We start from the raw sequence: 15305 nt of genomic DNA, 5'->3' as shown, positions 1-15305 counted from the left end.
TGAGCCCGGGCTCCAGGGTCCGGGAGCCACAGCCACTGAGCCCGGGCTCCAGGGTCTGGGAGCCACAGCCACTGAGCCCAAGTGCCCTAGAGCCCGTGCTCCACAGCAAGAGGAGCCACTGCAGAGAGAAGCCCACGCACCCCACTGGCCACAACAAGAAAAAAATCCCGTGCATTAGTGAAGATCCAGAACAGCCAAAAATAAAGAAATAAAAACAAATATAATCATTAAAAAATAAAAATCTGCACTAGTCACTCACTGAAGTAAGCCCCCACCCTCCATAAATTCTATCTCTGGAAAAGATGTTGGGTGTTCCCTGCCCCCACAGAAGATGACCTAAAAAACTGATACTCCCTAAAAGTCAAGTATTAGAAACGTGGCCCAACAAAGGGCACAGCAGGCAGCTGCACTCAAGGGGTTACTGGGAGAAGCAGGTAGTTACACGAGACACAGATCCCTTCAGCCTGTCTGGGCCAAGCCAGCACACTCCCAACAAGAACTGAGAATCCTGCCTGCCCCCCAACCCTCCACATCTCCTGGTCTCAGCAGCCACAGTTTTCAGTGCCAGCTGCCTCCCCTCACCCCATTCGGGCAATCTTGATGCTGTTTGTACAGGCTGGTGTCACCCCAGCAGTCCAGTTCCCAAGAACTACTGTAAAAACATGTTGGTGTCTCCATGAGACGAGGTTAGACAGTTCTGGGTTCAAGACCACACCCAGGGCCACACAAATCCTGAGAGATGGTGCAGGCAGTCCCACCATGATCCCAGACGTCAAAGGGCCGGGTCAGCCAACAAGCCAGGCTGAAGGAGTGTGACTGGGCCTGCGGGAGCAGCTAGGATAACCTGCTTGGCTTCAGACGAGAAGTGTTCAAGGCAGTCAGCATCACCTCCCCTCCAGCACAACTGGCTTCTCTTCCTTCTCCTCCACTAGGGGCTGAAAAGGGTTAGTGGGAGGGGCAGGGCTTCAGTATAATAATGCAACGCTGGCTTGAAACTCACCATTCAAAAAACTAAGATCATGGCATCTGATCCCATTACTTCACGGCAAATAGATGGGGAAACAATGGAAACAGTGATAGACTATTTTCTTGGGCTCCAAAATCACTGCAGTGACTGCAGCCATGGAATTAAAAGACACTTGCTCCCTGGAAGAAAAGGTATGACAGACCTAGACAGCATATTAAAAAGCAGAGACATTACTTTGGAAACAAAGATCCATATAGCCAAAGCTACGGTTTTTCCAGTAGTCATGTATGGATACGAGGGTTGGACCGTACAGAAAGCTGAGCACTGAAGAATTGATGCTTTAGAACTGTGGTGTTGGAGAAGACTCTTGAGAGTCCTTTGGACTGCAAGGAGATCCAACCAGTCCATCCCAAAGGAAATAAATCCTGAATATTCACTGGAAGGACTGATGCTGAAGCTAAAGCTCCAAGACTTTGGCCACCTGATGCAAAGAACTGACTCATTAGAAAAGACCCTGATGCTGGGAAAGACTGAGGCAGGAGGAGGAGGGGATGACAGAGGATGAGATGATTGGATGGCATCACCGACTCAATGGACATGAGTTTGAGCAAGCTCTGGGAGGTGGTGGACAGGAAAGCCTGGCATGCTGCTGTCCTTGGGGTCACAAAGAATTGGACATGACTGAGCAGAGAAGGCAATGGCACCCCACTCCAGTCCTCTTGCCTGGAAAATCCCATGGGTGGAGGAGCCTGGTGGGCTGCAGTCCATGGGGTCGCTAAGAGTCGGACATGACTGAGCGAGTTCCCTTTCACTTTTCACTTTCATGCATTGGAGAAGGAAATGGCAACCCACTCCAGTGTTCTTGCCTGGAGAATCCCAGGGACGGGGGAGCCTGGTAGGCTGCCGTCTACGGGGCCGCACAGAGTCAGACACGACTGAAGCGACTTAGCAGCAGCAGCAGAGCGAAAGAACAACAATAAGAGGCAGAACAGTGAGCTGGGGTCAGTCAGCTCTCAAGTGGCAGAGTCAAGACTCAAACCCATGAGCAGTCACCTGGACTCTGGACGGTGTTACAGCCATTTCCAGGAGAGCAATATCAGGAGAGAAAGAAATGGGAGCAAAGGACATGCTAGGAGACAAAAAGAAAGGCTAAAGAACGGAAGGAGGACAAAGGAGCTAGTCTATATATATATACACACACTAGCCAAACAAGAAGAAAGGGAAAGTCAGGGATTGTGTCAAGAACAGTTGGCACGTGTTTTCTCTTAAGGGATATTTGTCCGGAAGACCAGGAAATGCCACCAGCCTATGACTCCTGCCCTCAAAAATCCAGGCCACTTCTTTGTCAAAAAACACCCTAAAAGGTACGAGGTATCTTTGACCAGTTTCTGAGTCACCAATTTCTTTGACCCACCCTCCCCTTACAAGATAATTAGGCCATGTCTTCCTCCAGTCAAAAGTGGCCACCACTAGCCCAGGAATTAAGAGGAGGGAGGAAGGCAGCGACCACCACTTAAGGTCCCTTAGTGTCCACCAAGGGCTAGGTCAAGTGCTTTGCAGGAACTGTATCATTTATCCTCAGTAAGACCAAGAGCCGAGTACTAATATAGCCTGGGGCACATAACCTGGGCTAAGTCAAGCATCTTGTCCCGAGTCTCCTAGTTATTAAGTAGCAGGGTCTAACTGACCCATACGCTTAAGCACTCTGAGGAAATGACTCAATTTATATTTTAAAGTGGTTTACAGCCTATCTCCTTTGCCTCAAACAAGACCAAGACAGGATGATTCCAGGGGTCTGGTGTCCTGAGGGCTGTTGACAAAATGTCTCCAGGAAACCAATGAAGAACTCAAGGCTGCAGACAATTTTCAGACATCTGAGAGTTTGCAGGCAGGCATGGGGTCACAAAGAGTCAGACAGGAATGAAGCAACCTGGCACTCATGCATGCATGAGTGAACCAACTACATTGTTACCAAGCATATTTGAGACATCTAAACTAAGGGAGCTGAGCAACTAACAGGTATGTTTTAGTTTCATGTTTCTGTGCTGGACTAATCATGAGACAAGGTCACAATGTAACCAAAGATAATTACTATTATTAAGAGACCCTGGCAGTCCCAATAAAAGTTGATCCTAAAAACTTTTAAGAGACAGAAGTGGCTGCAACACCCCACTCTCTGGTTGACCAAAACATATTTCTAGACAAAGGGAGACTTGCAAACCATGATGAGCCTCAACCAAGACCTCCAATTTTAATGCTGACCACAGCTCAGCAAGAACTCAAGGATGAATCTTGTTACAACCATCAATATGATCAAAATGATTTCACAAAACATTTCCAGTCCACAGTCTTTTTCCTAAGAAAATGCATCCCCTCTTCCACATTCTGATCAAAAGAGAGGAGAAAGCAAAACTCTGGAAAAACAAAAAAAAAACTTAACATTCTTCACAGGTGATGCATTTTTTCTTTATATTTCTATGTTCTTGATTTCTAAATATTTTTAAACAAAGAACTACAAATGCAACTTTTCATTTCATTAAAAAAAAAAAAAAAACTTGTTAGAAGTGAGTTTCAAAGACATGCTGAGCTGACATGTCCTCCTTTGGGGACTGAAATCTCAGGAGAGGGTCACAGCCTGCCACATACTGGCTGAACTGGCCATGCCTCAGTTTCCTTGTCTGTGTAATGGGGTTACCACAATAACCACAGCTCGGGGTTGCAATGGAGTTCCATTTAGCCATTATTGAAAAGGATTTATCCCAATGCCTGGTACCAGCACATGCTCAATATATATTTACTATTAACAAAACTATTACTATGATCATAGTGTCTTTCAGTGGCTTCTTTTGTTCATTTTTCTGACTCTCACATGGCAAGCTAGAAGATGCTTTGTTTTCTAACAGTTGAAGTAAATTATGGATGTTCGAAAAATAACTACAAAATGCTGAATTCTTTATGTTCAGCATCACTGTCCCAAAAGATGAACATTTGGGGGCTTCCCAGGTAGCTCAAATGGTAAAGAGTCTGCCAGCAATGCAGGAGACCTGCGTTCGATCTCTGGGTTGGGAAGATCCCGTGGAGGAGGACACGACAACCCACTCCAGTATTCCTGCCCAGAGAATTCCATGGACAGAGGAGCCTGGCAGTCGGTCACCTCCTGTAAAGGACTTCCCAGCAGAAGAGGCATTCCCCAGGTACCAGCTTGCCTGCCTCCTTTAGTGGAGATGGGGAATGTGAGAAGCCACTGCCCAGGTGCTTGCAAGCCAGGGTCCACCAAGGTTCCTTCTCCCAGAACACCTTCTGGGTTCTGCCCTGGGATGGCTGGAAGCTGCACTGAGCGGCTCCCAGTCCCACTAGCAGCACACCCTCGGTCTTCCAGCCTCTGCCTCTTCTGACAAGGAATCTTGTAAACAGAACCCAGAACTAACTCTGTTCAATTAACAGAATTGCCAAGTCACAAAGGTCCTTTAGGGTTGGAGCCCCAAGGCCTCAGAACCTGAGGACCCCTGGGATGGCAGGGCCTGGTCCTCGTCCTCTGGCTTGCTTTACCCCACCGAGGGAACAATCACTTTGTTCCTGTGCATGAAGTATCAAGCTGGACCTCCCTGGTGATCCAGTGATTAAGAATCCGCCTGTCAATGCAGGGGACACAGGTTCGATCCCTGGTCTGAGAAGATCCCGCATGCCAGGGGGCAACTAAGCCCATGTGCCACAGCTACCGACCCTGCCCTCTAGAGCCCACATTCCACGACAAGAGAACCCACCACAACGAGAAGCTGGTGCGCTGCAACTAGAGAAAGCCCTGTGCCGCTATGAAGGTCCAGCACAGGAAAAAAAAAAACACCAGTCTGAGCTGTGCTCCCAGCAGGCTGTAGAATGCCAAATAATTCTTGTTTTCCCAGAATATCTGATAAATCACTTCAGGGAGGTGCGCACAAGCAGTGCAGTACCAGCTTGATAAGAACTTGGTTATTTTCTTCGGGGCTCCAGGGGAGATGGAGGAATCTGATTCTAGTCACTGAGACTCCTTTCATACCCCCGGCTACATGGGAGGCCTGCCTCTGCCTGGGTCACCATAAGCACGAGGCAGAAAGCCGCACCACTCCTGTTTGTTGAAGGAAAGCTGACCGCTGCCTGCCTCTGCTAATCTCAAAATCTTAATTTATGGGACGCGGGGAATTTACACAGTCCCTGCCACAGTCCCCACCCATTTCCCTATAGCTCGAAAACCAAAATTCCACACAGGGTTCCAAATAATTCCAACCTCTTTGGTTGCCTTTATATCTAAACGGAAATTCCAGAAAAGTTGTCTGGCGTGGCAAAAGCTGACCAGCCTTATGAAAATACCCAGAAAGGTGACCCATTTAGTCAAAAGAGCTTTCAGATCTCCATGAGAAAAGGAATTCATGCCAGCATAAAGGGCCTTCAGAGAGGACGAACAGGAGTGTTGTGTTAACGCCCAGACCTTTCAACAAGCCAGCCCTGCAATTTCTGGGGAGGCTGAGCACCTAGAGACGGCCGGCAAGACCAGTTTGATCGCTCAGGAGCTGTACTGCAGGAGAAGCCCCTTAGGGACACAAATACAGTCCCGGAGCACACGGCTTGGTGCCCTGGTGGTGTAGCAAGGGGCCTGCCCCCCAGGCTCCTTGAATATGAGCAAGGAACCTCTGGCTTGGATTGGAGGTTTGTACCAGGGCTGCTTGACTGATGCAGGCTGAGTGCCAGCCAGGAAAGAAAAGTTCTGCTCAGCGGCAATCGCAACCCAATGCCCTACCTCCACCTTGCTGCCCCTGTCAGTTAATGTTTACAGGTAGCAGAAGGCAAGGATGCGGGGTGAGGTCACTGTGACAAAGCACAGCTGTCCCAGTGTCGACTGTCACCAAGGATCTCCCAGGATAGCTGGGTCTCAGCAAACCCCACCCATATACCCTCACAGGTGGTGGGCACTGCAAGCCCCACAGGACTGCAGCCAGGAGGCAGCCTCCTCCACACTGCTGACTTCCAGGCCTCGCAAAGAAAGCCCTGCCTGGCTCCCCTAAGAAGACCTTCAGCTGGTCCCTGCTGTCCAGACCTGCAGTGAAACCACTGCCCCTGAAAACCAAAAAAAGGCAGGAAAGAACCAGAGAGCTGTCTCCAAGAAATGGAAAGAAGACCCCCATGAAAGCTTTACGATGCCAGAAGAGGTGAGGCAAATGGGCCCCCCAAAGCTATGTTTTATAGAAGGAAATTTCAATTTCACACTAACCAAGTCCAAATGTTCAAGTAAAATAAAAGTGTTTTAAATAAAATAGAAATGAACAGGAGTAAAGCAGTAGAAAATCTCTCACTATAACATTTGCGGGCTTCCTCGGTGGCTCCGCAGTAAAGGGCTCACCTGCTAATGCAGGAGATGTGGGTTCAATCCCTGGGTTGGGGAATTCCCCTAAAGAAGGCAATGGCAACCCACCCCAATATTCTTGCCTGGCAAATCCCATGGACAAAGGAGTCTGACAGACTACAGTCCATACGGCTGAAAAAGAGTCAGACATGACTTAGCAATTAAACAATATATCTATTTTATGAGTGTGGAACCCAACTGTGACACTACAAAACAAAAACTACAGCTTAATGCAGGCAAGGATCATGGCTGGCATGTGAAGCGAGGTAGAGTTGAGCCTCAGTTTTCTCATCTATAACGTGGAAATAGACATAAAGCCACTGTATGCAGCGTTCATAATGAGGATTAGAAGTAATCGAAGCAAGGCACTCAGGATAACGCTTAGCACAGAGCAGGTACAGAGAGACACTAGATCTTATGTCAGAGATACGTGTGCACACAGCAACATTTGGCACACGAAGGGCATCATGGTGAGCATTCGTGCAACCAAGAACAGAGGGGCACAGGTGTCCTCCGGGCCACGCTGTCTACCTGTGCCAGGATTGGATGATGGGGGGAGGAGGAAGTCAACACTCTGTCAAAATAGACTCTCTTCCCAGAAGATGGACTCAATTCTGAAGAAAAGTATACAGGCACCTTATACATTCAAGGCTGCTTTCCCAGCCCCAGGAGAAGAAAGTACTGCTGTTTAGCATACAATAACATGAGTCCATTTGGTGATTATCAAACATGTTTAATGCATAACTAGATTTACAACAGCAACATAAAGTGGCTTGTAGCAGAACATCATAAAGCGTTACTTGGTCGCTCAGCAGTGTCCAACTCTTTGTGACCCCATGGACTGTAGCCCACCAGACTCCTCTGTCCATAGAATTCTCCAGGCAAGAATACTAGAGTGGGTTGCCATGCCCTCCTCCAGGGGATCTTCCTAACCCAGGGATCGAACTCAGGGCTCCCACATTGCAGGTGGATTCTTTTGCCATCTGAGCCACCAGGGAAGCCTGCCATTCATTCTCTTTTCCAGGGGAACTTCGAGACCCAGGGACTGAACCCAGGTCTCCCACACTGCACGTAGTTTCTTTACCATTTGAGCCACTGGGGAAGCCTAGAACATCATGAAAGATAGTTTTTAATCTTTTTTTAAGAGCAGGGAATACCACACATTAGATGGAAATGGCTCATCCAGTTGGATTTAATCATTTGGTTCAATTTGTTGGGGGAAGAGGTTATAATTATAGATCCACCTCTTTAATGGAGAAAAATTAAAGATGAAAACTAAATGCAGGGACTTTCCTGGTGGTCCAGTGGCTAAAACTCTGAGTTCCCAATGCAGGGGCCAGAGTTCAATCCCTGGTCAGGGGACTAGATTCCACCTGCTGCAACTAAGAGTTCACCCGCCACATCTAAAGATCCTGACCTGGGGCAGTCAAATAAACTTTTACAAAACAGACGAACACAGATTAATAACAATATGGGGGGGAAAAGGAAATATAGATATGCAAGCTGTCAGGGGCCCCCAAACAGGGTATATGCACCCCAAGGATGCAAAAGATAATCCATTATAGCAGAAGAAAAACCAGATCTTCTATTTGGATTTGCTACCTAAAAAGAAACTAAACTTTAGTAACATTTAATATACAGACTGACTGTGGTATATGTATACAGCTTATAAACACATGCATATGAGAAAGGGGTACATTCAATTTTTTTTCTTTTCTGATAGGAGTAACTGGAGCAACAGTGAAGAGATCCTCAGATTAGCTGAGCCATTTCAGCTGGGTTCACTTACCTTACCCCAGGCTCCCTAAACAAAGATGCTCTTCTGGCAACCTCTAACCTCAAAGGGTCCTTTGTGAGCCAGCCCCTGCCTACCTCTCCACCACCCCTCCGATCTCCACCTGACACTCTTCTACTTCTGGGCTCACCTGACTAATTATAGTCAGGCTTTAGGTTTCAGCACAACAGCCCCTTCTTCCAGGAAGCCCTCCAAACTACCCAGTCTAGCCTGATGGAAGGTGCTCTTCCCCCTCAGAGGGCTTCTCATCTTAGTCCTTACTATTAAATGATGGTCCGCAGGCAGTGACAACTGGGAGCCAACTGGAAGAGCGGAATTCAGAGTTCACCCCTAATCTAGTGAATCAGGCTGACATTTTAAACGGGCCCCCATTTTCAAGTTCCCAGGTGATTTGTGTGTGCCTGAAGGTTTGAGAAGGACATTCCCTGGTGACTTGTCTCTCCTCTGTGCTGAGCAGTAGGGCAAGCCAGGGACATGGCTCTCATTATATTCCTGTGGCCCTAGCACTGAGCCTGGCTCAGGGCTGGTCTTTCATATGCTGGTTAAATGAGGAAAGGAAGAGAGAAAGGATTTTGAGAGGCACCTTGGAAATTCCAAGCTGGAGGGAGGGGGATAACTAACACACCGTTTGACAGTGGCAGGACTGGCCAGAGAATAGACTGAGGATAAGACAAAGCCCACTATAGTAATAATGACGACACCAGCATTATGCTGTAACTTAAATCGAATGCTCTCGGCAAAGCTATGATAGTAACTATCATTCGCCTCCGTTTTACAAACCTTTCTGAGGCTCAGAAAGGTTACTGCAGTGGACCAGAGTTGCACAACTGTTATGGGTCAGAATGACGGTGAGAAACAGCTTCAGGCATGTGCTACCCTGAAGGCCATTTATAGAGGAAGCAGGGCGGTGCAGTACCCTGGCCATGGAGCCAATGGAGAAAAATTGGGGGGCCCCAAGACTCCGACCTGAGCAGCTGCTGCCCAAGGAGCAAGGCAGCCATCCTTGACTAACCCATGATACAGCTTCACAGCACAGAATCAGGACCCCCTCCCCGGGTGGGGAGCAAAGAGGGAGTGCCCGGGAGACATAATTTGGCTCCAAATCAAAGCTCTCCTTCAGCACAGACTCTCCAAGAAAGAAGGCAGCTGCTGACTGGCATGCTGGCCCCACCATTGCTGGAGGAGCTTGCAGACGTCTAACTACCATCTGGAAATGATTTGGCCCTGAGATTCCTGAACGGGTGGGAGACTGGAATGACCAGCCACTCCAAACTCCTGTCCAGCTCTCAGAAACAAAGCTGGAATGAATGGGTCCTGGAGGCAAAAAATCATAACACAACCAGAGGTCACCCCCTGCGAAGGAGGGGACACCCTCTGGGCAATCCATAACCCTATTAGAGCAACAGGAATCTCCATTAGCCAAACAAGCTGGTCTCCCCAGCATGGTGTCAATTTTAAATGTCCTTTCAGTGTGCAAACTCTCCAGTGTGACTTTTGAGAATATTATTGGACAGCACTTTATTTATTTAACCAAACACACAGCACCAACAGTTCATGTGCCATGAACTGCTCTGAGCACTTTAAAAAATATTAACTTGTTTAGTTTTTACAACAACCTTTTAAGGAGTAGCTATTATCCAGATTTAAGCTATAAGCAAAGGAAGGCACAGAAGTTTCTTAATCGCTACTTAGTGGCAAGTAGGATTTGAACCAAGAATCCTAGCTCTTAACAAACTGACACTAATGCCTTACATTGTTACAAGTAGCCCAGAAACTTCTCAGGAAGCCTGCTATCTTGCTGCTTTTTAAGCCTTTCCTAGATGTGAACTAGTGACTCAGATGGTAAAGAATCTACCTGCAATGCAGAAGACCTGGGTTCAATCCCTGGGAGAAAGAAATGGCAACCCACTCTACTACTCTTGCCTAGGAAATCCCACGGACAGAGGAGCCTTGCAGGCTACAGTCCATGGGGTTGCAATGAGTCAGATAGGACTGAGCAACTAACACTTTCTTTTACTTTCTAGACGTAAACTACACTGCCTGAAAGACACACCGGTATTTGCTAACTATTTACAGGACAGAGCAGAATTTAGTATTATTTGTACATTATTTTGGTGGGAGTGGGACGAAAGGAAAGAAAACAGAGTGAGTGACCTACCACCCTGGAAACTCTGCCCAATGACCGGAGGTCTTAGGAAGATGCACCCACCTATTCTGGGGTGCTGGCCTGGCACAGGCACTTTAAGCAAACATCAGGGTCAGACCACATCCATTAAAAAGGAAAGAATTCCTTTATATAAAGGATCAAACCAAAACACACCACCCAAATTTCTAGGCTACCCTGACTGTCATTCCTGGGTTGGGAGACCCCTTCTCCAAGTTGGCTGCACTGCCCAGGATCAGAAAAGCTTTTAGAAAAACAAGTAAATAAGCCTGCCAGCTCCTGGCAGACAACTGGAATTAAATATGCTAAGGCCTCATTATGAACTGCCCAGGGTACAAGAAGGAACTTCAACTTTGGGATGAAGCCGAGGATGGGCCCACCTTACAAGGAATCACAAACATAAACAGCCAGGGCATTCTAGGCAGAAAAGCCACACTGCTCTCAGCGTCCGACCACCTACGTCACACAACTGGCGCCTGTACCCAACTCTAATGATTCCCACAGTGTATGTTGTTGGGAGCTATCCAAAGTATACAAAACCCTGCATAGATACTTTCCCAGATTACAGGAGTGAAATTTCTCCCATTGGTAGTAGGAATCTCCAACAAACAAACAACAACAAAACTACTGAAGACAGGGCAGCTACTCCCTCAACAAATTCACCTCAAAACAAGATATAAGTTGCAAACCCGGGCTTTCCCGCTGGTGCTAGTGGTAAAGAAACCACCTGCCGATTCAAGAGATGCAAGAGATAAGGGTTTGATGCCTCGGTTGGGAAGACCCCCCTAGAGAAGGCAATGGCAACCCACTCCAGTATCCTTGCCTGAAAACTTCCATGGACAGAGGAGCCTGGAGGGCTACAGACAACGAGGGTGCAAAAAGTCAGCCACAACTGAGCACAGCACAGAGGAAAGAGAAAAGCAAAAACCAAAACAAACAAAGATGCAAACGGATTCTGCTCACTTCCTGACATGACCCTCATCTCATGGACCCTCTTCACAGTTCAGAGAATTAATCTCATCCCTCATCCAAGGCCTCACTTTGTTCAAGGTCAGAGGCTCAATGTATGGATGTCCAACCATAACCCCTACACCCCAGAGTTACAAAACTTTGTGTTCACATGAGCTCTCTGGTGGGACAATGGGGCTGTATTTTAATTGTTCTGACCTTGAAAAATAGGTCAGTTAAGCCTCAAGTTGAACAATTTGTCAGACCTAGGTTCCAGTCAACATCCACCAGCTGGGTGACCCGCACAAGAAGTTACTTCACTCCCGTTTTCCCAACTTTAAATAGAGGTAATGATACTAACCGGCTTCCCAGGTGGTGCTAGTTGGTAACGAAAAGTGAAAAATGAAGTTGCCCAGTTGTGTCTGCCTCTTTGGGACCCCATGGACTGTAGCCTACCAGGCTCCTCCCCCATTTGAACCCATCTGCCAATGCAGGAGACACAAGTTCAGTCCCTGGGTCAGGAAGATCCCCTGGAGGATGGTATGGCAGCCCACTCCAGTATTCTTGCCTGGAGAATCCCATGGACAGAGGAGCCTGGTGGCAGTACAGTCCATAGTGTCACAGTAGCAGCCTAGAGTCCATAGGGTCACAAAGAGTCGGACTCAACTGAAGACAAAACCACCATGCCCAGTAATAACAACAACCATTTTCTAAGCACTGGGCCTGGACTAGGAAGTGGTGGGGAGATCATTACATAAACAAGGAAACCAGATCTCAAGGATTCAAGGTGGCGATCAGCGGGGTCATCAACAGAACACACTCAACCTAGCCGGTGTCCCAAGTTGGAACTCATTTGTCATCGTCAGCACAAAGCAACACAGCATAGGCAGGGAAAGCTTGAACTGAAGTCCTCGCAGGATGCGAATTTTTTTCTGAAGGGCCTTTACCCTGCACAGTCCCAGGAGCAGAGGGAAGAGGCCTCAGGCATTACCGCCTCAGGGAGTCCTGACCCTTGGCAACCCTCCCTCCAGGCTCCAGAGGCTGGAAAACCTGTTTGCTGTAAGATCTTTCTGGAGAACAACTAGGCAGCCAATGACAGGAGTCACAAATGTGATCACACCCTTTGACCCAGGAATCCCACTCTGGGGAATATGATCCAAGAAATTATTTAAAAGGAGAAAATAAAACAGTGTAGACTGTGGTGGGAAGAGGTCCATAGCAAGAAACTGCCAAAGTCCACAGGCCACAACCACGGAAGGGACAGCTAACCCTGGAATGCCAGGACGGTAGAAGTCGCTATGGCCTGGCTGGGTTCAGGGACGAAAATCATAAGGGTTAAGGGGAAAGATGTACGGGGCCAGACAAAGTCTAGAATAAGACCCTCAATTTGGGGGCACTGATGGGAAAGCATGCTGGAAGCAGCTGCAGCCTCTGTAAACAGCTGGCAAAGTAGGCAGTCCAGGATTTTCTAGTACTGTGGTTTGGTTGTTTTTTTTGTTTTGTTTTTTTTTTTTTTAAAGAGATTTCATGTCATGTTCGGACACTCCTGGTTTACTTTAAATTTCTTTGTTCAGTTAATTAAATAAATACACATTTTCAAAGCAAAGAAGAAGGGATCCATGTTGAGCCCAGCGGCCCTTTGAGATTCCTCAGAGGGATCTGAGGAATCTGAAAAGAAAATAATTCCCAGAGAAACTGAGGTTCTCCTTTCCTCCTTACAGGAGATTGGTGCCCCAGAGGAGACCGAATGTCACACAGCTTCCCTGGGCAGGGACGACACCCCTGATGGGGAGGCTGATGGCTGTGGTCCAGGAAGCAGCCCTACCTGCCAGGACGGGCGCGGGGAGGGCGGTGGAGAGGACGAGGAGACTCAGCCTCCGAACCCAGCTTTAGGCCTGCTTTCCTCGGAAAGAGACCTGAGGCAGCTCCTCACGGGCTAGAGGCTCACCTGGCAGCGCGCGCACACACAGTGTAGGTGCGCACACATTCTCTGCACAGTGACATGCTCTCCACACACATGCTCTGTGCACATACACTCTGCACACCAACACCCTCGCGCGGGCACACACACTGCCGCCCCTCGCCCCGATCCTTAGAGTCCACACCCATCGGCCGCCTTGTGGCCCTTCCAGAAGCCCTCAGCCAGCCGAGGTCACAGGCGGGACCTCACCCCCACTCTTCCTCCCGCGATGCGGGTCGGGGGCCGGCGGGGGAGAGGAACCCAGCACCAACTCCCTCCCCGCTCTCAGGAAGACCCTGGTGTGGGGAGGGCGGGGAGAGGAAAGCAAAGTCTCCTTTAATTGTCACCCACTTCCTCCAATTCTCAGCTGGACCCTCGCTAGCCTGAGCGAGCCCATTAACGCTCTGGCCCCGCCTCGTCTGCAACCGGGGTCTGACGGCGCCCCAGCTCGCAGGCTGCGTGAGGAGGGAGCTGACTGGGAAGGCTGTGGGCCCCCAGCGCGCACTAGCTGGGGCTCCTGTGACCACCACCCATCTCTGAATGACACCTTCGGCGGCGACAGCGCACCCACAGCTGAGCTGGGAGCGAGGAAGACACACCCCCGCGGCTCCCCTTCCCACCTCGGGGCCCACACCCCTTCTGGCGACCGCCAGGTCCCCGTCTCCACCTGGGCGAGAGGCCCCGGATTCGGAGAACAGTCCCTCCCGGGGCCTCCCCACCTGGCCTCCCAGCCAACGCCCATTCGGCGGCCGCGGGGCGCAGCGGGGCGAGCGCTCCGGGGAGCGCGGGACGAGGGCTCCACCCCGCGCAGGGGCCGCGGACCGGAGGCTTCCAGTCCCCCGGCCCCAGCTGCGACACCCCAGCTCCCGAGAAATGCCACAGCCCCGACTCTCCCCGTGCGGCCTCAACCCGAACCTTCAACCCACCGCCCCCAACAGGCGCACAGCCCCGGCGCACGGCGGGGAGCGAGCACACGAGGAGAGCGCCCTGGAGGATGGATCTCCCGAGGGGCCTAGGTCCCCTTTGTCCTCGCGCCCTCGGGGGACAACGTCCCCCGGTCCCGGAGCCCACACGGAGCCCGCGGCTGCTCGGCGCGGTGGTGGTGGGGGGGCACCCGACGGGGAGCTTCAGCCTCCACAGGGGCGCACGCGCGGTGGAGGCTGGAGGGCGAGGGGTACCGGCCGGGCCAGGGCACTCACCGATGGACACGAGCTTGATGCTCTCGCGGTCCAGGAACTCGAGCGCCACGGACACGTTCTCCAGCTGCATCTGGCGGAAGGTGGGCCGCTGGTGGTACTTGCGGTACATGTGCTTCTGGCTGAGCACCTCCAGGAGCGCGATGAGCCGCAGCCCGTCGCTCAGGTCGGTCTGCAGGTTCCCTATGCGCTTGTTCACGCACTTAAGGTGCTCGTTGCACCAACGCGTGAAGGTGTTCTGCTGGATCTTCTTCCAGGGCGCGTCCTCCGCCAGGTCCTTCTCAGTTACCGGCATTCTGGCGGCGGGAAGAGCGCTATGCGCAGCGAGTTGCCGGAGACTGGCGTATGGAGGCCCAAGGGCCGAGGGGAGCGAAAAACCAAAGCGGAGCGGGAGCGGGGCTCGAACTCGCTGCTACCGAAGCCGCAGCTGGGGCTGCTCTGCGCCCGCCTGCCCGTGGCCGCGCGAGGCGTCTGGCCCCGCGCCTGCGCACTGAGTCGGCCCGCCCCTGAAGCTCCGCCCCGTCCCAAACCTCAGGAGGGCGCTCCCGGGCCACGCTCGCCCCCTACCGCTCGAAGCGAGCATTGCGGCCCGGGAACTCTCAAGTCCTCTGGGGTCCCCGCGCTCTGTGCTCACAGCCTCGGTGAAAGGAAGCGAGACGGGAGATGTCCAGCTTCTCAAGGAGGTCACCCGGTTCCAGAGTGAGGGGACGTGCAGAGGTAGGAACCTGGACAGAATGGGCAGGGACGGTGGCATGGGTCACGCGGGAGGGGTTGGCAGTTCAGTTCAGTTCAGTTCAGTCGCTCAGTCGTGTCCGACTCTTTGCAACCCCATGAATCGCAGCACGCCAGGCCTCCCTGTCCATCACCAACTCCCGGAGTTCACTCGGAGTCGCGTCCA

The 15305-nt window shown here is 50.6% G+C and overlaps 1 protein-coding gene across 8 annotated transcripts in view; it reads right to left on the bottom strand.

Moving 5' to 3' along the window:
- FLNB (filamin B) overlaps positions 1-14876 on the bottom strand; it is a 138194-nt gene extending 123318 nt beyond the window's left edge. For all 8 annotated transcript variants that reach the window (XM_040246478.1, XM_040246475.1, XM_040246476.1 and 5 more), the window contains exon 1: positions 14411-14876. In XM_040246478.1, the coding sequence (XP_040102412.1) occupies positions 14411-14702 (292 nt within the window). In that variant the 5' untranslated portion in view covers positions 14703-14876. The remainder of the gene's footprint in view (positions 1-14410) is intronic.
- Between the last annotated feature and the right edge of the window lie 429 nt (positions 14877-15305).

This window comes from Oryx dammah, unplaced genomic scaffold, assembly GCF_014754425.2.
Source record: "Oryx dammah isolate SB20612 unplaced genomic scaffold, SCBI_Odam_1.1 HiC_scaffold_9, whole genome shotgun sequence".
Taxonomy (NCBI): domain Eukaryota; kingdom Metazoa; phylum Chordata; class Mammalia; order Artiodactyla; family Bovidae; genus Oryx; species Oryx dammah.
The sequence above is the reverse complement of the archived record's forward strand: the minus strand, read 5'-3'. Positions and strand labels throughout refer to the sequence as shown.